Source organism: Varanus komodoensis, unplaced genomic scaffold (assembly GCF_004798865.1).
Source record: "Varanus komodoensis strain SLA01 unplaced genomic scaffold, ASM479886v1 scaffold32, whole genome shotgun sequence".
NCBI classification, from domain to species: Eukaryota; Metazoa; Chordata; class Lepidosauria; order Squamata; family Varanidae; genus Varanus; species Varanus komodoensis.
Genome location: NW_025335798.1, coordinates 17,033,389 through 17,054,459, shown reverse-complemented (window position 1 = coordinate 17,054,459; position 21,071 = coordinate 17,033,389). Strand labels below are relative to the sequence as shown.

The window sequence follows — 21,071 nt, the reverse complement described above, 5'->3', positions numbered from 1 at the left end:
CCCAAATAGTAAGCCAATTGCAACCACTGTATCTGCCAATGCTATCAACATGCTATTTAATCTGAACAAGAATTCAATACGGCAGGGAAACATAATCAAAACACACATCTTCACTACTCTACATAATTTTTAAACTATTGTGTTGCAGTACAATTGTAAAAAATCCTCTGAGGAGCTGTTAAAAAACGTGTTGCTGAAAAATTAAGAGGAAGAAATGGGTAGGAGAGAGAAATATGGAAAAATCATTGTGATGTCAAAACATTTAAAACTTAATTACAATGCTATTAATACAGAGGAAGGGGGAGAGATAGAGATAGATAGATAGATAGATAGATAGATAGATAGATAGATAGATAGATAGATGATAGATAGAGAGAAAGGGGGGGGAGAGAGAGAGAGAGAGATGGGGGGGGGGAGAGAGAGACCCACAACCGGATACCAACCTGTTTGAGGGTTGATCAGAACACTTCCAGGTGGTATGCCTGCCGCTTCCAAGGGAAGCAAAAAGAAGCTACTGCTAGAAGGCGCCACTTGCCCACTTATGCCACCGTCAAAGGAAAGAGAATTACTAGTGCTGACAGTTGGATAGACGGCAGTTGTGCCATGAGAAGGCTGGTTGGGAGCTGTGACTGGAAGAGGCTGCTGGGTGTGGGAAAGAGAACCCGTGGATGACCCTACACTACTAGAAGACTCTGAACCTAGGAAAGGAGTAATGAGAAATGGGTTTTACCTAGAGACAGAATAATAGCATGCACATTTAAAATATGCAGGTTGTTATTAAAGGTGTAACTGTTTAATGCACAGCCTGAACTACAGCACCTTCCCTCCCCAACTTTCAGTGCAGCTTCTTTCAGCTGGAATGGTAAGCATCGCACCGTGAGACTCAGTGTTTATCTTAATCTGCCTTGAACCTTGCAACAGACCTTTTCCTTCATGAGACACAGCTATCAAAGTGAAATAGAATGGCATCAAAGAGTATCTTATTTTTAAAAAATACAAGTTTACCTACACAATGGAAAGCAGGCTGAGAAATCTGATGCAACCAATGTGTAAAGAAACAGTCTTCAAAGAACCTCCCCATCTATTATCCTCAAATACCCTGAAAGATATGGCCTATGAGGGGTTTATCTACAGAAGCATCACACTATAGTGTTGTCAACACAAAGCAAATCGTAATAGGCATGGTCAAGTCAAGTTTAAGGCATGTTGATTTAAATGAGAATATTAAGAAAATGGTTTGCTTATTTCCAAAATGGGAGTTAAAGCAGGGTAACTTCTGCTTAAATAATTTACAGTAAATAAATGCACACAAAATTCAACACCTTCTATACACCATAGAAGATATAATACATATCTGCAATGAAATTATCGCTTTAATTTTGAATTGCTCAGTTGAACATGTACTTGGGTTTTTTCTAAGCAACTGGTTGTTTCTGAGAAAAAGTTCTCACTTGGATTGCATTTTTCATCTTCATACGGCAGATCAAATAGCAGGCACTAATTTTGTTTTTCAGTTGGAGCTGAATCAGTAAACTACAAGTGCATCTTGCAACATGATGTAGCATTGATTAAGCTGTGGAAAGAATTTGTATTAGCTTTAATGGCACTCTGATCAAATAGCACTTTATAGCCACTTGCTCTAAAACAATTTGACTATTTGTTAACAAATGGGAGAATATTCAAGATTTTATGAAATTGTATTTTGATTGCCATCAGAATAATTAAGGCTAAAATTCAGGTGCAATTTTTAAGTTGCTGTTTAACGTTGCTTTATGAAATTAACACAGCAACAGTACTGGCCAGTTCAAATCCAACAATTTCATTCTAATAACCCATGGTTAATTACTTCCTCCCTTGACCTTGTGCCCTTCAGATGTGTTGAAGCACAAGCCCCATTGATATCACCCACTTCCAGTTTTATATAACCAGAATATTCCATTGCATATGAACTGAGAAACAGATCTAATGTCTAACTTCTAATTAGGTTCTGAACTTGTTTTTTATCCTAATGATAGATTAACCCCCAGTTTCCCTGTAACAGAATTTTTCCTCATCTAACTAAAAGACATTCAGACATATTCCCCAAAGCACACCGTCTCATGGACTCTGTATCTTTCCCTAACTCTACATGGACTTACAGGAAAAATACAGTCATTCCTCACCATTAATTATTGTTTTTATTTGTTGATTTTTTTCACTAACAAATATGCTACACATGAGTAAACTTTTTCACAATCTTTCTGATCATTCAGAATCACTACTGGGTAGAAGCAAGAGGATCTGATCAAGTTATAACTTGTCATCCTAATAGGTCACATTATAAAATGCCGTGTATCTTAAGACAAGGCTATATGTTCTTCTTACCAAATTCAATAAATGGACATCATATTTTGTAAAAAGTTCAAGTTCTGCTTAGTACTGTCATATATAAAGATTTTAGTGAGTTTCTCTATTAATACAAGGTCCCAAATTATCTGTTTCCATATGGTAAAGGAAAGTTCTTTTGTTGATTTGTGAACAACTATGACCAAACTTGCAGCTGTTCTAAAAGAAGCCAGGAAATCTTCATGTGTTCTTTACTTATTAAAGACCATATAAAGAGACAGCAGTCCCAAGTTTGCAGATAATGGACAAGTTCACTCATCATGCTAAGCCATCCTATCAATATAACCCATGGTGTACCTAAAGATGACTAGGTGCATTGTGAATTGCTAGCTCCCTTTTTTGCCTTCTGTCTTTTTGAAGGAAGTCAGGGGACTCTGCCGTACGACTAACTTAGCTGTTCCCATTGTCCTGCCACAATCATGAGCCCTTTTTTGCTCACTGCAGCTTTCTATTCTGTTGACCTTCCTGCCCCTACCCCCAAGGTATAAATTGCCCAAACAGCTGTCAGTGGTTGGCAACCCACAAAGTCTACAAATATTTTTGTTTTTAGGATTACTTGCACAAGTGCATACTGTTGGGGGTTCACAAAGTAGAAGCCTCAGCTGGACAATATGCTGGAGGGTGCCTACTGTCAAAGTGCATTATGTACCAGCCCTGGATATTATCCTGAGAAGGGGCCAAATAGTGTGGGAAAGGTTATATTTTGTATTTTGCTTTCCTGTCAAGAGGCAAGCTATCAAGGGAAAGCAAACTGTGAGCAATCTAGTTCATAAGAAGAGGACAGCAACATTTGCATGTCCCTTTTTGGAAAGATCCTCGCCTTCTTTTTCTTTTTTTGTCCTTATTCTAGCAGCTTGGGATGCAAAAGTACATCTCACCCCACTTTCAGGGAAAAAACTATTTTGACAATTGCAGCTATCAAAACTTAGGATCCCCTTTAAAACAGGGCTTTGACATGTAATGGACATTTTTGACTGGGGCATGTGAAGTCACATGTCCCAGCCACAAATTGTCCATTGCCCTGTCTAAGGTACATTATATAGGATATCTAACAGCTAAATTCTTACCAGGGGGCGGGGGGGTTGGTGCAATGGAGCAATGTAGAAATGACCCACTGGCCTATTTCTTACAGCCTGCTGGTAACTGGGAGATTTGCAAAGAATACTAGATCAGACAGTCTTTCAAGAGGAAGAATATGAGTGCACAGTAACTTCTACCCCTGAGCAAAAGAATTGCAGGGCAAGTACTGTAGCCTCAGTAGTCTGAAAGTGTGATTGCTATCATACCTAGAACAAAATACTGGCATCACTGGTGAGGGAAAGTCTTCTTGTAAACTGCTGTAATACTAATACTAAAGTTCTAGGATCTAGAATCTAGGTGAACAAATGGGCCCAGAATACTACAAAAGTCAAGAGAGGCCATAGCAGACTGGACAATTACCTACATAGCAATTACCTACTTTCCCATTCCCATTGATACATGACCTGCTGATCCTTGCTGCTTCAAACTCCGCCCAGATTCTGTGTCAGTTCACTCATATCTAGTATTTACCTTATTAAAGGTAAAAGACTAGCATTAGAAAAGTCAGGAGTAATGAAAATCAGCACTCTCACCCAACTACTGAAGTGCAGAGCAGAAAGGAAACAGAACCCTCTGCCATAGAAAAGGTGCTCCCAAAAGGGTGAGTAAATGCTCAAATTGGACTACCTGAATCCCTACTGTCTCTTCCCACCTGAGATTACAGGCACGCTAGTTTCCCTTGATGGTCTCCATTTTTGTCAAGTTTGTTTGGGGCCACAGACAATGTTTCATTGCCAAGCACTTAGGTTCCACAGAAGGTGAAGAATATGCAAATAGTAGATGTGCTAAGAATCAACAGACTGTTAAAAACAGGAGATGTTTAAAAAGGTGAAAGAAATGGATAGCACGTTTTGTTTTGAGAAGGAGCTAATTGAAAATTTAAGAATTATTTATACCACCAGGAGCAAAAGAAATCAATTACTCCCAGGCCCAGCAGAGAACACAGCTCTGAGGTAAATTTCACAAATGAGAAAGGGTAAAGCATTTCTTCTACATCCATATGAGGTTTTATTTTAGCATTACATGGATTGAGACTCTAACATATAACGTTTAGTCAGATAAAACTTGCCCTTCAAATCATGCCTAATAAAAACAATATTATACCTTGTGAAGAAAAAACTTGACACAACACTGGAAGGTAGTTTCTTTCAAGTGAAGACAATTATGAGCAATAAAAAGCTCCTTTTTCTGAGTCAGACCATGGTTTTTCTAGCCCAATTCTGTCTATTCTAACTGACAGCCGCTTTCCTGAGTTTTGGACCAGTCCTATAAAGTTTTAACTGAGCTGCTAAGGACTGAATCCAGGACTTTATACATGAAAAACATGCACCATACCCACTGAATTTTGATCTCTCATATTTACTAAACTATTAAATCTTAGAAAGCTCTGTTGGTTGGTGCTTTGAAGACATAACTGTAGAGTGTTGGAGAAAATACATTTGTTTAAATCTGCTTATTATCTGTTCAAAGACAAACAAACATGGTTGTACTTTATATATTTTTAAAACTAATATGCAATGCCACCTCCTTGTACAGAGTCCAGTTATCATCTCAATATGCAATTGTCCTAGAGACTAAGGAACCTCTAATAAATCTTAAGGAACAGGCTCTACTCATCATCTCCCAAATTATGCAGCCTATAAATACATAACAGCAAATCATGCATTAATTAAAGATTTAATTAATCCATAACAACATGGGCCCCCTCTATTTTGAATATGAAATTTCCAATTGAAGGTTGCTCCATCATGTCCGAACTTGGGCATCATAGATCAATCATGGGTTAAACAACCTAATGTTAACCTAACAATTATAAGTTCATTTTATTTAACCCGTACTACATTTGCTGGGTTCAAATGTCACCAAGCAAGCTCCTAGCAGAAGGTGCATATTTCAAGAGACCTTCAACCTAAATATACCCAGGACACCTGCTGGGTTACAATAGCAAGTGACATTGTAGCATCTTCAATATCTTGACTGACAAATGTGAGGCAGACACTGCATTATAGTCTAAGCCAAGCTTACATCTGTCTGTACCTAGCAGTCCTATCTCAACTTCTAATTCTGTTTAGTGATATTCCTCTGTGTCATAGTCTTAATACAGAAACCAAAGATTTATTTGCCAATGATTCCAATGCTTACCAGTCACCGACTGGAGCAACCGTTTTTACATTAAACTGTGGGCCTTGCTGGTTTTTCTAGCAAATGCAAATGTATCTGCTACAGCAGGGGTGGGAAGCATCTGCCTTCTAGAAGTTGGAAAACTGCAACTGCCATCAGCTTTAGCCAGGTGACATCCAACGGTGAAAGGTGACCAAAATTACAGGCCACGTATACTCTATCTTTGCACTAAAGTCTTGGCTTACTTGAAATAATATTACACTGTAAGGCAAGGAAGCCCATCTCAGAGGAGTAAAAAATACTACTAAAACTGAACAATACATACTCATATCCTAGGGACTACAGCAACATTTTCTGCTTATGTGTTTGTCATGTTTACTCTCGGTCTGCTTTTGAGTCATACCTGTCTTAGACAGCCTGCCAGTGCTTTTGCTGCTTCCAGTGCTATCACCTCTCGTCAGAACAGAGATGCCGCTGAAGCTGCTGGCTTTGGTCACAGCGGGCTTCAAATTGCGAAGGGAGCTGTCAGAGTCAGTGCTGCTCCACGGACGGGGCTCAGAATACTTCAGCTCATTGTCTGTGCTGCTTTGAAGGCTGTTGGCTGACCTCCCTGAAGCATCCTTGTTGACCCTGAAATTCACACATACAAGCTTTTAAAAATCAGGGGCACTTTACAAAAATCAAGAAAAGGGAAAACTAAAATATAAACAGAATATTTGGGGATGTAAAAACTAATTGATTCAATACCTAAATATCTGCCGCCTTTGCTGGGTACTATTGGCTTCTTCCTCTTGGATTCTGTAGGCAGGTTCAATAAAATAGGAGCTTAATATTTTACTAGAAAAAGCAAGTAAGAATGCATTTAAATATTATTTTCTCTTACCTTTTATCTATAATGTAATTCTCTTGGGAACACAGTGACTGGGGAAGAAATAATGTAAAAATAAAAAATGTTATCTGTACTATCAAACTAAGTATGTCAGATAATGAAAGAAATGCAGAAACACACCTGCACATTCTTTGGCAAGCTGAAACAAACAATCAACCCTACCTAACAATTGTTCACATGTTAATTGTATAATTATACCAATCTGTATCAAGAACACTTGAGTGCATATATAACTAACATAATGAAATGAGGAGGGAGGAAACTTAACTTATATATTACTTAGTCTGGTTTGCCCATTGAATGAACTTTTCCTTTTGACATTTAAAAAGAGCTCCTTACAGCTGAAGGAGACAAGTAGACAAGGAAAAAAGCAAACTATACCATTCTCCCTGCCTCTGTAATTTTTATCCCAATCCTAGAAAAGCATTCCCACACAAGCAATAAACTGTACAGACGAGTCTATATTTTATTATTTATTCCCTACAATCCAGATTTCTAAGATGGAATTCAAACAACCTTTTAATCCACTTTTCATGTCAATCCACCCAAATGCTGGCTACTTTTAGCAGCAACTGACTTGTTATTATTCTGTTACCATAGTATGAAAGCCTCAAACAACTGTACAATAATCCTGTGGATCTATAAACCCATTTTGATAACTGTGGGATGCTTGTTTGATGGATACTGTCTCCATAATAACAAGGGTTAAACCTGAACAATGAAACATGTCAAATGCTGGCTGGAATGTAATGCTCCTTATGAAGCTGACCAAGCATGCAAAAGGGTATGTATTGATGGCAGGGGAGGCAGCAAAGTCGACTTACTTTGCTGCTTCAAATGCATCCTTGGGCAGCTATCCTGTTGAGCTTTTTGAGAGGATCAGGGGCTTTCACCTCACCCAGTGAACCCAGTACAGCGAGCCCTGGAGGTCCACTGTGATAAGCTAGCAAGATGCTTTGAGGATAAAATTGACCACTCTCACACTGACTTCAACACTGCTATTGACACAGTGACATATCATGTTTTGTGGAATCCTGTTTTAGCTTTCGGAACCTGAGTATGTGGGCAAGAGGCTTGAATCTGTATGACCTCCCACTTGCTTTCTTTGACCCTTGCCCTTTGACCCTTTATTAATGCTATGGGGGTGACCGACTGGCTGGATGAGGGGCAAGGTAAATTATGCATGGCTTGGAAGCTGTAGTCAGTGTAGAATTTAGCACCTAGGATATGCATTGGGACATCTGGCTATGCTCCTATAACACCTGATTTAAAAAGATTGCACTGCCTTTCAGCTATGAAAATATGTTCAAGCATATGATGTTGTCATACAATTCGGGGTTTTATATATTGGATAACTCATATATATATATTCAGCTAACCTTTCAAGCTTGCTGGTTATTCCTTGACCAACAGAGTTTAGCCATGAAATATCTTTATGGCAGGCATTCCTGTTGGCAGCACACCTCTCTGGAAAACCATATGTGCAGTCCAGGAGACAAAAATGTGCTGTTTCTAATGTCTCCTGAAAATGCGCTTGGACTGTTGTGGCTTGTAATTAATTGCAATCAATCTTCTGCTTCTCCATCTTACCACTCCTTGTAAAATTTTGTATTGTTATTACAACTGGAATTGCTTTAAATAGTGCATTTAAATGCAACTTTAATAGTTACATGTGAACTGCTTAAATATATTAAGGTGCATAAAATTATCACAAATAAACTCAAGTAGCTGAAATAACATTTACAGGGATTACAAAGCATTACAGTTTCATGGTTGTCATGTTGAGTCAAAGATGCTATGAAAAGTCCTTGCATTTTAAAATACCTACATCTTGTGCAAATATTCGCTCGCGAGCTCTCTGATACTCTTCTTCTCGTTCTTCTATAGATTTGCTTCTTCTGTCATCTTTCAATCGTATTCGCATCTGAATTAAATAAGTTGTTAATTGCCAATTTTCACTGTACAGTACAACTAAGTAATCAAGACAACTATGAGATTCGACATTTACCTGGTTGTCATCTTTGTCTAGACTAGAGTTTTCTCTTTTTAGGATATACCGCTTTTGAAAATCTTCACCTTTTTCATCTCTTATATGTTCACAAAACTTCTGGTCAGGTCTTTAAAAAGATTGAGATCAAATAAATCATATTAACCATGGCTTGCTTTTGGACTTTTAGCTGGACTTTTCGAATGGAGGAACATAAACCACCCAGTTAAGAATGACAAGAGACAACTCTGAATAGATACTTGAATACAAGATCATTGTTTCAGTCATATAAAATACAGGAGGACCCCTGTATCTGTGGGGATAGGTTCCAAGCCCCTCAGCAAATCCCTGAAACCACCGTTAGTAGTGTACACTACACACTGTAGACACACATTTCTTTTTTCACAATTTCACTGATAGAGGATTCATTCTTACCATACATCCTACCAACCTCAGCATACATTATTTCCCTTTTCTAATTCAACTGAGAATTTTCACTTAAAGGAAGCACTTCATGACATCTCTTTTGGACCAACGTCAGTTGCAGCTAAGTGAGCCAGCATATATGGGGATCCTACTGTATAGCAGAGAATCTTGCAAAACTTCCTTTTCCTTCAAATTTCTGAAGAAGGTCTATGGTAGTCTTTGGGTACTGGGATGCCCTTTTGTTCACATGTGAATCCGAATAAATCAGCTTGGGAAACACAGATAGTGAGTAATGCTAAGATTCCTCAAAAAGTATTGACTTATGGATAATGAGAAAATAAAACATATGGGGCTCTCCCATTTGCCTCACTTGCTGGTTGACATAATAGAGCCATAACACAGTTCTCCATGAGTAGCTTTGGACTGCCATGAGTAACTTGAGGAGCCAAATGGTTGACCCCTTGCTAACACAAAACACTGCTTGAGTAAAAATTACAACTGAAAGATGTGGAAGGAAAGAAATATCATAAATATGTACATTTTAAAAACAAAGAATGGTAAAAGAAAAAAACCCTTTATTTCTGAGAAAAATGTGCTTTTTGTTGGAATTGTGAGATCCTTCATCCCAACAAACTTTTAGAAGCCTGTACTACATGGCACCAAGCAGGTCTAATATCATGAACCGATTCTAAGAAATTGAAAGATTTTGCATTTCATTCTGTTTGTCCTCCCCTATATATTACTCAAGAGATTATCTCAAAAGCAGAATCAGGTTATTTTTTAATTCCTGAACTGCATTATAAACACCTCCCAAAATCTACCTAAGAGTTACTGGATGCCCAAATGTAATTAGCAGGCACTTCAGCGAACCTTTAGACTGTCTTACCTCTTTTCTTTTAAAGGTCCCTGAATTTACTGCCCTGCAATCACCACTCCACTGAGTCGTCCCAGTGTGCACTGGGTTGATGATGTCATTAACAGCACTGATCGGCACTGGAGCGGGGAATCTGCCTATGAGGAAAAGGTAAGGCGGGTTTTATTCAAAATGGAGCAGATCTCCAAGGTTTTCTTTCCAAATTCTTATTTTAAATCACTTGAGATATAAAATAAGAAAATTGAAAACCTTTAAAAAGACTTTACATAGTCTATTGGTTATATGAAATGCCTGCTAATTATTATTGGGGCTTCCAGATTCCAGTCTAGACTTACGAGTATCCTTTTTTTTTTTTTTTTTTTTTCTTTGTTTTTTATTTTTTTTTTTTTTTTTTTTTTTTTTTGCACTGGTAAGACTTGTCTGTTAATGTTGTGTATTCTCTAGCTCCCCCAAATCTCCATCAATCAGGTATGAAAATTATCTACTTAAAAACAGGACATACAACTAAAAGGAAAGGGTGTATCAAGCAAATAAATATTGCTTTTATTGCATCCTATAAACAAATCTTAATCTTAAATACAGTTAGTCTTTAGGCAAGACTTTTGATGAGCAGCTGCCCTATTTTACACACTGAAAAAAATGGAAATATATGGATTATGTAATTTTAAAGCAAACCCCCGCCCCCACAAATGAAATATATTCATTCCTAGATGCAACTGCTAGATCCCACTTTTCTGCAAAATCATGGTGTGGGGTGGGGAGGGGAGGTTGCAAATACAGCTAAAAATTTAGCTTGTGAGTGAAACTGTGTGTAGAAGTACAGCTTTCTTAGGAGATTTTTCTGCAACAATTCCCTTCCAAAGAAGCGAACTATATTGTTTTCCCTAGATGGTGGTTTGCCTTTTCTGGGGTTTGAGATGATGCAAAGAACCCCTTGGAAAAACATTCAGCTGCAGCCACAGCTCCCTTATTTGTACATGAAGGATGTCTGTGGCTCTTAACCTACGATTCTTTGAATGATCATGTGATTCACATGACAAGCCTCTGTTAAGTACACCTGTGTCTAGACTGCATACAGAGGAATGCTTCTTGAGGCCTCCTACATAACAGTGATAATGCAAGAATGCAGCTGGGTGATATTCCGCTGGAGAAAAAGAGAGAGGCAGGCTGCTCTCTCCAGATTAAATCAATGTACTGGGTACGAATGAAGATACCAAGTAGTTGCCCACTGTTCTTGTTGAACTTTCTCGAATGTACAAAAATGTTGCATGATGTTACTTTTCAGTTTGGCTGCCACACTCCCTTGCAGAAATGTGAATGTTGTTTTTAAGTAGCTGGGGGTGGAGACATACAAAAAGAAAAGAAAAGAAGAAGAAAAAAAAGCAGTTCTCAAGTAAATACTAGTTCTAACCCAATAATTCATTTTAATCATCTTGCCTGCCATACCTTTTGGTGCTAGAACTTTTTGAAAGAAAATCACCCTGATTGCACAATCAAAACAAGCTTGTTTAAATTGGTACCATTAACTTAAGTACCAGCCTGAGCACATCTACCTACTTCATCTGAACCTGAGCAGCATGGCTTGCTTGAAGAGGAAACTGCATTCAAATAACTCGTGGCCTCTTGTTCTTCTATTTGAGGGCTGTTTCTCTCTCAAGCAAGCCATGACACTCTAGTTGAATGACACAACAAGTCATATCCAGGCTGCTAATTAGGCTAAGGGTGTCTCACCCATGCTACTGATTTAAACAGGATGCAGTTGTTTGTTTGATTGTTTGAAATCACCCAACAACTTCTATTTCCTGGACCCCACATAATTCAGAAATAAGGATTATTTTCACCAGATGAAGAATGATGCGCACTAAAGAGATTTCTAGAGAGTGAAATAATTGTAGGATGTTACAGGTTTTTCCCCTAAAAGAAAAAGGGACACTTGTTTATCTTGATTCCCACAGAACCAGTGGTATCTTGGACCATGGTGAGATGGAAAAATCAAAATGTTAGTCAACTCTTCTAATTAATGAAGTTTTTTTTTTTTTAAAGTAGGTGTCTTCCAGATTCTAGATTCAGTAGGCTAAAACTTTCTAGACAACTGGACTGCTTGATTAATGAATAAAAAGAGAACCCTAACTTACATTCTTGTATTGCTGGTTTTATTTACTATAACCGATTTCCCACTCTGGTCCACATTGTGCTCCAGTCCAAAGTAAGCAGCCACTCTGTGCAATAACATTCTATGGTAAGAGGTCATGGGGGGGAATTTCTTTCGTGGGATTCTGAAAAGAAGCAGTGAGGTTTAGTTTTACATACAAGTCACTACAGTACATATAAATACATTTCTGCAAACCTTATAACACTTACTCGTTATTACCAATGAAATCTAAGATTTCCTGTTCTAACTTCAGCAGCATCATTCTGTCCCTGAAAGCCAAAAATAGAAATGGATTGGGGGGGGTGGGGGAGAAAAGGGTGGTCATATAGAAATAGTAAACAAATCAAGCAAGAATATTATTCATTCTAAAAGGCCTTGCCAACACTCTCGTTTATTAAAAGATAGTACAAAAGAGAAGGATCCAAAGCTGCTAATTGCTGGAGGTGTCAGTCACCACCTTCCCCCAACTTTTAGGAATTGCTCTAAGTTCATTCAGCTTGCACAGGGTTGGACAGCAACAATACAGACCTATTTCTATTGATTCTGATGCCTATTCAACCATGAAGCTCCCTGGGTGACCTTGGGCGAGTCAAAGTCTAACCTCTTTTGCCAGGTTGCTGTGAAGAAACAGCATTCATGCGATCACCTTCATGAACAGCACCATCAGCTCATTCAAGGAAGGGTAAAATGCCAATGTGATTAAAATGAGTAATCAGCAGAAAACTGCCAATGTTGCAATCTGTTAATTATCATGTTAAGTGGGTCATATTAGAAATCATGTATTGCCTTAGGTGTCTTGTTGTAGAAATGAAATTAATAACTTCTAGAAAACAAACCCAATGTTATGCACTGCTTCTGAAAGGAGGATGAAAACTTAAGCAAATGAGTTATTTAGTTTATAGTACACTTAATAGAGACTTAGTGTAAATAGATATTCATTCATCTTTTTTTTACTACCAACTATGAATATTATTGGATCTATTTCCAGATACATTCTTAGATTACTTAGAATTTAATATTAGACTGAGATCAATACAAGGTTATGGGGTAATAGTCTAGTCACACTATGAAGACTATACCAGAATAACTTATTTTACTACAAATGAACTTCCTAGATGAAACACATGGTCTGCTCAGCTGAACAACAACAACAAAAAGTTTCTTAACTACTGATGGAAAAATAGTAGAAGATGATGTTGAGTTTCTTAGAAGTCTCTGAAATCTACTAAATCTGAATTTTGTCCATGAGAAATGATCTATTATTTCACAGTACTCAAGGAAATGTCTAACTTGCAAATTCAACTTGGTACTTTTGTAAACACATACAAAATGCCCTCCCAGGTTCCAACGAGGTTCCCTTGCATTTTAAGAAAAGCTCTGGTCCACAACTAAAAAAGAAGAAGCAGGAAAACAAAACAGCACCTGACTTATAGAAAGCCATATTTTTTCCTAAGCTCAGATGCTTAAATAATTCCTTAGGGCAATTCAGACATTGACACAATTTAAGTATCACACTAAACCACAGTTAGGATGATAAGAACAAGCTGCAGGAGGCTTTGAATTCACACATTCTATGTATTACCCTCCCCTTCTCCAGTGCAGCCATGAGGAGGAATCCAGAAGCTTTACGTTTTTTTTTTTTAATGTTAACCATATTTTTCCATGTCAATTGAACTTGACAAAATGGTTATTCTTAGCTATGGTTCCTGGAAACAAACCAGGTTTATAATTATGGCTTGAAGTTGGCTTGTTTCCACTAAGCATAAAGATTAAGCATGGTAACCACAGTTTGGATGGCAAACTACAGTGAAAGTGTAATTTCCAAATTCCTCCTTATGGCTGTGAGGGAGGGGGGAAGGAGGGATGAGTAGAAGGAAGAGAATCACTGCAACTTGGCCATGGCACGGCCATGGACTCTTGTTGAAATATGCTTGCCTACTGCTGATTCTTAGGGAAGAGGAAGGGTCCCCTTTTTCTTTCTTTCTTTTTTTTCTTCTTTTTTTTCTTTTTATCGTTCTTTTTTCTCCTCCTTCGACCTACTTTATAATTTTACCCTGCTTTAATCAGTGCTTTGAGTCATTCCTGGCCATGTCGACGTTTATATATCCTGGGGAACCCACGGGGGCTGCTATTGGCGTGGTCACGGGCAATGGTCGTTATAACAATAGGGGCTTAACGTGTCCACGTAGAAGAAGGATGGACAGATGGCTGACATCTGTCCCTCCTTCTGATCCTGCCCCCAACCAGAGGGCGCCAGGTAGCCTTGTCAACCACCCCTCGGGTCTGACGGTGCTGCTGCTCAATGCCAGGTCGGTCAATAATAAATCTTTCCTCATCCATGACTTGATTGTGGATGAGGGGGCCGACCTGGCTTGCATAATGGAGACCTGGGCGGGAGAGGGAGGGGATGTTGCCCTCTCCCAATTGTGCCCGCCCGGGTATCTGGTTCAACACTGTTCACGCCCAGAAGGGAGGGGAGGGGGAGTCGCGTTGGTTTACAGAGCCTCCATCTCTCTCACGGGTCTTCCGGTCCCTTTGAGACCAGGGCTGGAGTGCCTCTACTTGGTGTTGGGCGAACGAGACAGATTGGGGATTCTATTGGTGTACCGTGCACCTTTCTGCCCAGCATTCTCCCTATCTGAGCTGACAGAGACCGTCTCGGACCTGGTGTTGAGGACCCCCAGGATGTTGGTCCTGGGGGACTTCAATCTCCATGCCGAGTCTGGACTGACCGGGGCAGCTCAGGACTTCATGGCCTCTATGACGGCCATGGGCCTGTCTCAACACGTCATTGGCCCGACCCATGAACGTGAACACACTCTGGACCTGGTATTCACGACGGGGCAGGAAGAGGATGACCTGAGGGTGAAGAACTTATGTTTGACTCCCCTGTCATGGTCAGATCACCTCCTGGTGAGGTTTGTGCTCGAGAGCGGCCTCTCCCTCTATAAGAGTGCGGACCCGATTGTATGGGCCCGCCCCCGGAGCCGGATGGATCCGGATGGATTCCTGAAGGCCCTGGGGGAGTTTCCGGCTGACAAGACTGGTGCTCCTGTCGAGGCTCTGGTCGAACTGTGGAATGGAGAGATGACCAGGGCTGTGGACACGATCGCTCCCAAGCGTCCTCTCCCACCGGGCAGAGTCCGCTCTTCCCCTTGGTATACACCTGAATTGCGGGCGATGAAGCGAGTTGGGAGACGGCTAGAGCGTAGGTGGAGGAAATCACGGGATGAATCTGACCGAACACACCTGAGAGCCCACTATCGGGCCTATGCTGTGGCGGTGAAGGCGGCGAAAAAGAAGTTTTTTTCCGCTTCCATTGCCTCCTCACAATGCTGTCTGGCGGAGCTTTTTCGAGTGGTGCAAGGCCTGGTTCGCCTGGGTCCTAAGGAAGATCCGATGCCACCCTCAAAGGCCCGCTGTGACGACTTTGCCAGGCATTTCAGGGAGAAAATCGCTCAGATTCATCACGAGCTGGACTCCACTAATGAATCAGAGGTCTCTGAGGAGTCGCCAATGCTACCGTCTGGTCCAAAATTATTGGAGGAATTTCAATTATTGCAGCCCAATGATGTGGACAAGGTGCTTGGAAGAGTACGTCCCACCACTTGCCAATTGGATCCTTGCCCATCTTGGTTAATAAATAACTCCAAGTGCGGGATTGGGACCTGGATCTGGGAAGTGGTTAACGCTTCTCTGAGGGAGGGTCGAGTGCCTGCCCCTTTAAAGGAGGCGGTAATACGACCGGTCCTGAAGAAAGCGTCACTGGATCCAGAGATGGCCACTAACTATAGACCTGTGGCCAACATCCCGTTTCTGGGCAAGGTGTTGGAGCGAGTGGTGGCGGGACAACTCCAAGCACTCTTGGATGAAACTGATTATCTGGATCCTTTTCAGTCCGGCTTCAGACCCGGGTACAGTACTGAATCTGCCTTGGTCGTCCTGTACGACGACCTGTGCAGGGAGAAGGACAGGGGGAGTACATCCCTGTTGGTTCTTCTGGACCTCTCGGTGGCTTTTGATACCATTGACCATGGTATCCTTCTGGATAGACTTGCGGGATTGGGGGTTGGAGGCACTGCTTTGCAGTGGTTCCGCTCCTATCTCAACGGTCGATTCCAGAAGGTAGTGCTGGGGGACCATGTCTGTACGTCATGGCAGCTATGCCATGGAGTACCACAGGGCTCCATTCTATCCCCTCTGCTATTTAACATCTGTATGAAACCGCTGGGAGAGGTCATCAGGAGGTGTGGGCTGCGGAATCATCAATACGCTGATGATACCCAGCTTTACCTCTCGTTCTCCACTAATCCAGGTGAGGCAGTGGCTGTGCTGAACCGGTGCTTGGCCGAGGTAAGGGAATGGATGAGGGCCAATAAACTGAAACTCAACCCAGACAAGACGGAGGTCCTGTTGGTTGGCGGATCGGGTTTCGGAGAGGGTGGATTTGACCTGGTCCTGAATGGTGCAACACTCCCTCTTAGGGATAAGGTCCGCAGCTTAGGAGTACTCCTCGACCCGGAGCTTTCTTTGGAAGCTCAGGTGACAGCGGTAGCGAGGAACGTCTTCCTTCAGCTTCGGCTGATTAATCAGCTGCGCCCCTACCTGGAGTACGACTGCCTGGCGATGGTGACACACGCGCTGGTGACTTCCCGCCTAGACTTCTGTAACGCGCTTTACATGGGGCTTCCCCTGAAGACAGTCCGAACACTTCAATTGGTGCAAAATAGAGCTGCCAGGTTGCTGACGGGGATGGGGCGTTATGCTCACATGACTCCAGTCCTCCGTCAGCTTCACTGGCTTCCCATTGAAGCCCGGGCCCAATTCAAGGTGTTGATTATGACCTATAAAGCCCTAAACGGCTTGGGTCCTGGCTACCTGAACGAGCGCTTACGTCCGTATATGCCCGACCGCCCTTTGAGATCTGCGGGAGAGTCCCTTCTCCGGGAACCCTCCATGAAAGAAATTAGGAGAGTAAGTACCCGGAGGAGGGCTTTCTCTGCAGTGGCACCCAACCTATGGAATTCACTCCCCAAAGAGGTCCGCCTGGCACCGTCGTTACTGGTTTTTCGGCGCCAGGTAAAGACCTTTTTATTTAAACATCATTTCAATTGTTAAAACATATGATCTGGCCAGGGCAACTTCTTCTTCCTTCTCTTTCTCATCCTATATTTTTATTTTATACTGATAATTTTAATTTTATATTTGTAAATCAATGTATTTTTTGTATTTTTATATTTAATGGTAATTTATTATGTACTATTGTATTTCAATGTATTTTATCATGTTGTAATCCGCCCCGAGGTTTCGGCAAGAGGCGGCATAGAAATGTAATAATAATAATAATAATAACAACAACAACAACAACTTGTTTTCATCATGTTAAATAATGGCTCAGTGTAATGTCTGAAGTATGATGTCTATTGCAACCCAACCAGTTGGTCCTTAAATGAAATGGATTTCAGTAGATAATCCAGGTATAAGCATTGTGATTCTATACATTTTCAATTCAGGATGTATAAATATATGAATCAGAGGAATAAAAATAACCTTATGAAGAACTAGAACTCTGTAAAAGCTGAGTGCTGAATATGCAGAATTTTAAGCCTTTGAAGGCTTTATACAACAAGATGCTCTTCAGCAATGTTTGAGGCATCTGTAAGTATGACAAATTAAAATAAATGAACACATGTAAAATTAAGACTGATTTTAAAGAACAGCAACACTTTTGGTTTACCTGGGATTGTTTTTCAATGTATTTACTAAAAACTCATGCAGATCTATACCAGTTGAATCTGTATATTCTTGGCTAGAATCTAAAAACAAAAACAAGAACAAAAATCAGGTTTCATGCCCTCTACATTTTAAGGACTATGGTTTTACTTAGAAACAACAAGTTACCAAGTTGGAAAATTATCTTTTGCATTGAATTGGCAACTAAACTGCTCCTCTGCAAGGGGGGAGGTGGGATTTCTACCAGTCCCACACCACTTGCATCACAATGGAAGCAGCAGATTTTCTGGGCTCTGAAGAGGAAGAGGCTGATGGGAACTTAAGACAAAACTACCTTAAGGGCACCAGGATGAGGAAGGCTATCCTAAAGCAATAAGTGGCTTCAGATCTGCAAAGTCTACTTGCTTATTTTTATTTTTTCCCCAAAATTTGTTCTTCCCTGAAACCCCCTAAAAAGAAAAACCTTTCTCTCCCCTCATCCTTGACTTCAAAATTTCCAGAAATCTGACATCTCTAACCTCAATATTTTTATATGTGAACTTTTATCAGTATGTATGTACTACAGATTTCTGTAGAAACCATGTTAACTAGCCTTGGTCAGTCTAATGGACCTTATTTCAGAATATATAAAAGCAACAAATTTGAATACAACACAGTATTAAAGTGATAAGCAAATGACTGTATTTGCTACCACATTTTCCCTTTAAGAGATTAAAGGGATCTACCCCATAAGTTCCTGAAGTATGGATTAAGAGATCTACCCCATAAGTATCAGTACTGCTTATTTATATACTAAAAGCATTTCTCTGAACTTTTTCCCAAATAGCTTGGTCCAAGGCTGACCTCTTAACACATAAATGAGCCTTTCTAAGAACTTTCACAAGATCAGGTTCTAAAATTATTTAGCTTTTATCATAAAATCTTACAGCCCCATTTACTGTTTTCTATAGCATTAGGCTTCAGTTAACCTCCTCACAAAGCTGGTGTGTGTCTGTTGCCAAACTGTTATTTACAGTAAGGACTAAGGAATCTTCTCAACACAGATCACAGCAACACTGAAATGTGTTGCGGGTCACTGTGCACACATGCGTGCACACGCATACACACTCACGGACTGCTGCAATGTAGCCTAGATAGAGTCCTGTCCCTTGGATTGCAATCCTATGCGCACTTACCTGGGAATAAGCCCCACTGTATTCAGTGGAATTTAGTTCTAAGTAAGCATGCATAGGTTTGTGCTGTACATTTGTCGGTGGTCTTTCCTCAGCCTCCAACTTCTGAATGGAAGAACGGGAGAAGAAAAAATGTTCCCAGTCAGGGACAAGCGTAGCACTCGCCTAGTTTCAGCCCTCTCCCTCCCCACCCCATTTCTACTAGAAAGTGTAGGGAATGCAAACTGGGGAGAAAAGTGGAGCCTAATAGTTAACAGGATCTCCCTATCTTTGTGGGCACCTTACTTTTGTTCCTTGAAAAGTCAAAAACAGGGTGGAAGAAAGAGAAAAGTGGGTTTGTTGTACCCTAAGTGCCCAGCTAATTCCACTCACTAATCTTCTCTATTAATGAAGTGTGTTGGTATGGCATGTTACCACAAGGACAAGAGCATGGGAGTAACCAAAGAGGTAAGGATCGGCATGTAGCATCCCTACAAAATACTTAGGCATCTTTTTGCTATCTCTGGGAGAATATTTTGAAGCTTTCAGAAGAACCAAACTCTAAATATTACAAGAAGAGACACACTGAAGTAAACATTATTAATACAAGGTTCTTAACACACAGCTAGATGTGGGTAACTTTAAAACAGAATGAAGGATAGCAAACCTCGTGATAACATTTTCCTGGGTAATTTATCAGAGGATTTTTCTTTTTCAGTTTCATCTTTCAAGGGTTTCTCTTCCTTTTCAAAAGATTGTGTTAGCTGGATCTGAACTTTCTCCTGTTGAGAAGTAAAATTAACTTTTTTTCCTCAAGAAATACAACCCATAATGAAAACTGTTATTTTAAGCAATCAGCAACTGTACCAGAGAACCTAGCTTGTTAGTTGCAAACAAGAAGTAATCAGACAGAATTGTGATAATTATATCTCAACTCATATGGAGAAACAGGATTTTTACCATGAGTCTCAAAAAACCTTCAACGAAAATTTGAAAGTGAATTAAATTTTTTTAAAAAACCTTTAATACCATCATTCAAGTCCATTTGAGACTGATGGCAAACTAATTTTCTACAAAATGGCACTGAAGCCAAAATTACCTAGAGGGGCTGTTTTGAACCTCAAGTCAGACTGTGGTTAGTGGTAGGTGGATGAGCCTGAACAAACCCAGACTAAACGTCCCACTTGCATGCACCCCACTCCCCTCTTCTTCTGTGTAAGTGAGAAGACTTGGGCAGACTTTAATTTCTCTTTCCAAGAAAGCTGGCTTATCATAAATTGCAAAACTATAACTACCTATCTGTGAATAAGCATCACTGATCTTAACAGGATGTATTTCTGAGTATACATGTATAGAATTATGCTGTAAGTCTCCATATTTAAAAAGAAAGAAATATAGTATTACATCTTCAAGGAGGTGAAGATTCTTTCAAATTAAAATGTTATTTCTAATAACACACTTAACAGTTTTCTAGCAATGCCTTCTGTTTTCTGAGATTCTAATAACTAAAATAGCCTTAAATTGAAATAGGTACGGAATCTAAATAAAACTGACAAATTCTCATGAGAAAGAACTTGCACAATATAACTATTAGGACTTGGGTGCAACAGCAAAATATTGACGTTCTCTCAAGAATAACTGAACCAGGGAAAAATAGTGAATGTATGGAGTTAACCCTAACCCTCATTTTTCCCTTTAAGATGATTTAAGAGAGCTCTACCCTTTAGATTAGAAAGCCAAAAACAAAAACTTGTGCAAACAAAGATCTAAATTCAAATCCTATTTTGGTGAAATGACACCTACAGGTATGTGGAAAATATGTCAGAGATAGTATTTAAATCTCTTTTATCTACGCATCCTTCCAAGGTCAGAGTGGAATCAAGCATATAGATCTTATGGTAGATCTTTCTTAAGAAAGAGCCATTACAACACCAATTTGTTACAGCTAATGAAACAACAGTGATTTATTTTGTTAAACAAACAAACAAACCCAGCAGCAGAATAAAATATCAGTTTACTTTCTTACTGACCTCGCTATAACATTCAACACTTTCTCTGAGAAATGTCAAGGAATTAAGGATCAGAAAAGCATACACAAAAATAACACTAGTTGAGTTATGCCATAATCTGCATAAAACATCAATATTTCATTAAATACTATATTCTATTTTAAAGTGTAGACACACAAATTAACACTGCAATATCATCGTAAATATTATAATGTACAAACTAACCACGAAGTACTTTGGGGCAGAGGGAGTATTCTTAAACTC

General features: G+C 39.9%; 1 protein-coding gene across 10 annotated transcripts in view; it reads right to left on the bottom strand.

Annotated features, from left to right (window-relative positions):
- The window catches only part of R3HDM1 (R3H domain containing 1), a 91,909-nt gene that overhangs the window by 28,421 nt on the left and 42,417 nt on the right, over positions 1-21,071 (bottom strand). For 5 of the 10 annotated variants that reach the window (XM_044438097.1, XM_044438096.1, XM_044438100.1 and 2 more), the window contains 10 exons: positions 19,466-19,580; positions 17,652-17,730; positions 12,124-12,183; positions 11,898-12,038; positions 8,484-8,592; positions 8,304-8,399; positions 6,470-6,507; positions 6,334-6,384; positions 5,990-6,216; positions 444-698 (listed from right to left, as the gene is read on the bottom strand). In XM_044438097.1, the coding sequence (XP_044294032.1) occupies positions 444-698; positions 5,990-6,216; positions 6,334-6,384; positions 6,470-6,507; positions 8,304-8,399; positions 8,484-8,592; positions 11,898-12,038; positions 12,124-12,183; positions 17,652-17,730; positions 19,466-19,580 (1,171 nt within the window). Of the gene's footprint in view, positions 1-443; positions 699-5,989; positions 6,217-6,333; positions 6,385-6,469; positions 6,508-8,303; positions 8,400-8,483; positions 8,593-11,897; positions 12,039-12,123; positions 12,184-17,651; positions 17,731-18,822; positions 18,925-19,465; positions 19,581-21,071 lie in introns of those variants that run through there. The other 5 variants (XM_044438102.1, XM_044438103.1, XM_044438105.1 and 2 more) reach the window with 3 other exon arrangements.